The sequence below is a fragment of the Oncorhynchus keta genome, chromosome 37 (genome assembly GCF_023373465.1).
Source record: "Oncorhynchus keta strain PuntledgeMale-10-30-2019 chromosome 37, Oket_V2, whole genome shotgun sequence".
Taxonomy (NCBI): domain Eukaryota; kingdom Metazoa; phylum Chordata; class Actinopteri; order Salmoniformes; family Salmonidae; genus Oncorhynchus; species Oncorhynchus keta.
Genome location: NC_068457.1, coordinates 18,119,492 through 18,124,491, shown reverse-complemented (window position 1 = coordinate 18,124,491; position 5,000 = coordinate 18,119,492). Strand labels below are relative to the sequence as shown.

General features: G+C 46.1%; 1 protein-coding gene and 1 long non-coding RNA gene across 7 annotated transcripts in view; both read left to right on the top strand.

Annotated features, from left to right (window-relative positions):
• Positions 1 to 2,398, top strand: part of LOC127916708 (uncharacterized) — a 3,464-nt gene extending 1,066 nt beyond the window's left edge. For 2 of the 6 annotated variants that reach the window (XR_008095608.1, XR_008095609.1), the window contains exons 2-3: positions 1 to 29; positions 678 to 2,398. The exon at positions 1 to 29 is cut by the window's left edge. This is a non-coding gene — a long non-coding RNA (uncharacterized LOC127916708). Of the gene's footprint in view, positions 404 to 677 lie in introns of all 6 variants that reach the window. The other 4 variants (XR_008095607.1, XR_008095610.1, XR_008095606.1 and 1 more) reach the window with 3 other exon arrangements.
• Positions 1 to 5,000, top strand: part of LOC118381882 (fibronectin type III domain-containing protein 3B-like) — a 235,056-nt gene that overhangs the window by 148,169 nt on the left and 81,887 nt on the right. Inside the window, 2 exon segments of the mRNA XM_052499389.1 lie at positions 2,741 to 2,915; positions 3,058 to 3,144. Of these exon segments, the coding sequence (XP_052355349.1) occupies positions 2,741 to 2,915; positions 3,058 to 3,144 (262 nt within the window).

The following is a 5,000-nucleotide window of genomic DNA, read 5'->3' as shown; positions in this document are numbered from 1 at the left end:
TTGTCTGGTTGACGTATGGCTGTGTTGAGGTTAGTTGTCTGGTTGATGTATGGCTGTGTTGAGGTTCGTTGTCTGGTTGACGTATGGCTGTGTTGAGGTTAGTTGTCTGGTTGACGCAGGGCTGTGTTGAGGTTAGTTGTCTGGTTGACGTATGGCTGTGTTGAGGTTAGTTGTCTGGTTGATGTATGGCTGTGTTGAGGTTAGTTGTCTGGTTGATGTATGGCTGTGTTGAGGTTAGTTGTCTGGTTGATGTATGGCTGTGTTGAGGTTAGTTGTCTGGTTGATGTATGGCTGTGTTGAGGTTAGTTGTCTGGTTGACGTATGGCTGTGTTGAGGTTAGTTGTCTGGTTGACGTATGGCTGTGTTGAGGTTAGTTGTCTGGTTGACGTATGGCTGTGTTGAGGTTAGTTGTCTGGTTGATGTATGCTGTGTTGAGGTTAGTTGTCTGGTTGACGTATGGCTGTGTTGAGGTTAGTTGTCTGGTTGACGTATGGCTGTGTTGAGGTTAGTTGTCTGGTTGATGTATGGCTGTGTTGAGGTTAGTTGTCTGGTTGATGTATGGCTGTGTTGAGGTTAGTTGTCTGGTTGATGTATGGCTGTGTTGAGGTTAGTTGTCTGGTTGATGTATGGCTGTGTTGAGGTTAGTTGTCTGGTTGACGTCTTATGGCTGTGTTGAGGTTAGTTGTCTGGTTGATGTATTGCTGTGTTGAGGTTAGTTGTCTGGTTGACGTATGGCTGTGTTGAGGTTAGTTGTCTGGTTGATGTATGGCTGTGTTGAGGTTAGTTGTCTGGTTGATGTATGGCTGTGTTGAGGTTAGTTGTCTGGTTGATGTATGGCTGTGTTGAGGTTAGTTGTCTGGTTGATGTATGGCTGTGTTGAGGTTAGTTGTCTGGTTGATGTATGGCTGTGTTGAGGTTAGTTGTCTGGTTGACGTATGGCTGTGTTGAGGTTAGTTGTCTGGTTGATGTATGGCTGTGTTGAGGTTAGTTGTCTGGTTGATGTATGGCTGTGTTGAGGTTAGTTGTCTGGTTGACGTATGGCTGTGTTGAGGTTAGTTGTCTGGTTGATGTATGGCTGTGTTGAGGTTAGTTGTCTGGTTGACGTATGGCTGTGTTGAGGTTAGTTGTCTGGTTGATGTATGGCTGTGTTGAGGTTAGTTGTCTGGTTGATGTATGGCTGTGTTGAGGTTCGTTGTCTGGTTGACGTATGGCTGTGTTGAGGTTAGTTGTCTGGTTGATGTATGGCTGTGTTGAGGTTAGTTGTCTGGTTGATGTATTGCTGTGTTGAGGTTAGTTGTCTGGTTGATGTATGGCTGTGTTGAGGTTAGTTGTCTGGTTGATGTATGGCTGTGTTGAGGTTAGTTGTCTGGTTGATGTATGGCTGTGTTGAGGTTAGTTGTCTGGTTGATGTATGGCTGTGTTGAGGTTAGTTGTCTGGTTGATGTATGGCTGTGTTGAGGTTAGTTGTCTGGTTGATGTATGGCTGTGTTGAGGTTAGTTGTCTGGTTGATGTATGGCTGTGTTGAGGTTAGTTGTCTGGTTGATGTATGGCTGTGTTGAGGTTAGTTGTCTGGTTGACGTATGGCTGTGTTGAGGTTAGTTGTCTGGTTGATGTATGGCTGTGTTGAGGTTAGTTGTCTGGTTGATGTATGGCTGTGTTGAGGTTAGTTGTCTGGTTGATGTATGGCTGTGTTGAGGTTAGTTGTCTGGTTGATGTATGGCTGTGTTGAGGTTAGTTGTCTGGTTGATGTATGGCTGTGTTGAGGTTAGTTGTCTGGTTGATGTATGGCTGTGTTGAGGTTAGTTGTCTGGTTGACGTATGGCTGTGTTGAGGTTAGTTGTCTGGTTGATGTATTGCTGTGTTGAGGTTAGTTGTCTGGTTGACGTATGGCTGTGTTGAGGTTAGTTGTCTGGTTGATGTATGGCTGTGTTGAGGTTAGTTGTCTGGTTGACGTATGGCTGTGTTGAGGTTAGTTGTCTGGTTGATGTATGGCTGTGTTGAGGTTAGTTGTCTGGTTGATGTATGGCTGTGTTGAGGTTAGTTGTCTGGTTGATGTATGGCTGTGTTGAGGTTAGTTGTCTGGTTGATGTATGGCTGTGTTGAGGTTAGTTGTCTGGTTGATGTATGGCTGTGTTGAGGTTAGTTGTCTGGTTGACGTATGGCTGTGTTGAGGTTAGTTGTCTGGTTGATGTATGGCTGTGTTGAGGTTAATTGTCTGGTCTTATCTCTCTGAATGAGTCTCTCTCTATTTTCTTGTTTCCTCGCTCCTCTTGTTCTCGCATCGTTGCCGTGGGGCAGATTCCCCTGCTTGAGGCCGGTCGTTCCAGTGACAGAAAAGAGGAGGGAGATGGAGGGAGAGATTGAGAGAGAGAAGAGATAACAGACATGAGCTCTGCTTTGTGTGTGTCTAAATTCATGTATTTTGCTCCTCCCTCCCTCCCTCCCTCCCTCCCTCCCTCCCTCCCTCCCTCCCTCCCTCCCTCCCTCCCTCCCCCTCCCTCCTCACTCACCTTGTCTCTCACTCACTCACTCACTCACTCACTCACTCACTCACTCACTCACTCACTCACTCACTCCCTCACTCACTCTCTCTCTCCCCCCTCTCCCCCTACCTCTCTGGTTGATCCCCCTCTCTCCCTCCCTCTCCCATCTCTCCCTACCTCTCCCTCTCTCCCCTCTCCCCACCCCCCTACCTCTCCCTACCTCTCCCTTCCTCCCTCCCTCCCCCTTCCTCCACAGTGGTTTCAGTACGGAGGTTGTGTTCTACACTACAGGTACGCTGCCCTCCTGCCCCCTGGCACCGCGGCTGTTGCGGGCGGGCGTCTCCTGGGTCACTCTGGAGTGGGGCCGTCCCGAGGGCAGCTCCAACGAGGAACTAATCACATACACACTCGAGATCCAGGAGGACAATACCGTGAGTCCCACACACAGATATAATGACGCACACACACACACACACACACACACACACACACACACACACACACACACACACACACACACACACACAGCCAAATGTCCGTTTAAAGGTTAACTGAGAATGTTTGACCTTCCAGGGAACAGACTTTCATCTGAAGTACACTGGAGACAACCTAACCTCCACAGTGCAAGGCCTGAAGAGGAGCACACAGTACAAATTCAGGGTAAGAGTGTGTCTGTCTCTGAGGTTTTATTGTGGCGAAATGGTGTCTGGTTGTGTGTTACCGTGGAAACGGGAAAGGCTTGTAATTCTGCTAGAAAGACACAGTGATTGTTGTCGTCATGTGCACACGCACTACACAATGTGTCCGCGTTTAGCAGCCATACAACCACTGTCAGTCTGTCCTCTACAAATACCTGCAATTTACTGCTATTTATGAACTGGGCGGTTCGAGCCCTGAATGCTGGTTGGCTGACAGCCGTGGTATATCAGACTGTATACCACAGGTTATACTGCTCTAATTACGTTGGTAGCCAGTTTATAATAACAATAAGTCACCTCAGGGGTTTGTGATATATGTCCATGTATCCAGGTACTCTGTGTTACGTTGTGCATAAGAACATCCCCTAAGAACATCCCCTTGGCCCTATTCCACACCCCCTCGTGCCTTATTGCTTAAATAAACACCAGCAAGATACTGCTATAAGTGTATCTGTGCTTTGTTGAATGTTTTCATTTGTAAAACACAATGTTCTAAAGAGAAAAGTGAGAGAGAGTGTGACCTAGACAGAGAGAGTGTGACCTAGACAGAGAGTGTGACCTAGACAGAGAGAGTGTGACCTAGACAGAGAGAGTGTGACCTAGACAGAGAGAGTGTGACCTAGACAGAGAGAGTGTGACCTAGACAGAGAGAGTGTGACCTAGACAGAGAGAGTGTGACCTAGACAGAGAGAGTGTGACCTAGACAGAGAGAGTGTGACCTAGACAGAGAGAGTGTGACCTAGACAGAGAGAGTGTGACCTAGACAGAGAGAGTGTGACCTAGACAGAGAGAGTGTGACCTAGACTGAGAGAGTGTGACCTAGACAGAGAGTGTGACCTAGACAGAGAGAGTGTGACCTAGACAGAGAGAGTGTGTGTGTGTGCGTGTGTGTGCGTGCGCGCAGCATATTTGTGGCGCTACGTGTGTGCGTGTGCGTGTGTAGCATATTTGTGTAGCTACATGTGTGTGTGTGTGTGTGCGTGCGCGTGTCTGTGTGTGTTTGTCTGTGTGTGTGTTTGTCAGTGTGTGTGTGTGTGTGCGCAGCATATCTGTGTAGCTACGTGTGTGTGTGTGTGTGTGTGTGTGTGTGTGTGTGTGTGTGTGTGTGTGTGTGTGTGTGTGTGTGTGTGTGTGTGTGTGTGTGTGTGTGTGTGTGTGTGTGTGTGTGTGTGTGTGTGTGTGTGTGTGTGTGTGTGTGTGTGTGTGTGTGTGTGTGTGTGTGGCCTGTCTGCATGGGACAAATCCTCACAAACAAAATGGTGAACACACATACAGAGTTTTATTCCAAAAAGCTATATATTCATTTCCAGAAATGTTGGTAAATTAGCTTTTATTGTTTCAAGAAATGATGAAAGAGATTGGTGTGTTTTTTTCATGGCGTAGGTTTGTTCAATGACAGACATGTATTTGTTTAAAGTCTATGACTTGATGGTTTCACTTCAGAGTGACAAACAGTCATGTTTTTTTGCTTAATGCTTAATACCCGGAGAAGTAAGTAGTACTGCTAGGATTTACACTGTCCAAAGTTTTTATTTTGTAGAGAACTGTACAAATGATACATTTGTGACGTCTATTATTATTATTATCGTATTTTTTTCATGCAGTAATATGAGATCTGTATGTAAAACATTTCCATTTGAGTCGTTTAGCAGATGCTCTCATCCAGACAGACTTTCAGTAAGTGCATTCATCTTACGGTAGCTAGGTGAGACAACCACATATCACAGTCACATATTCAGGATACCAACATTTCTAAACATATATATAGTGTTTTGCAAATGAAACTATTTTTTTTCTAATCATCTCAAATCTATCAGT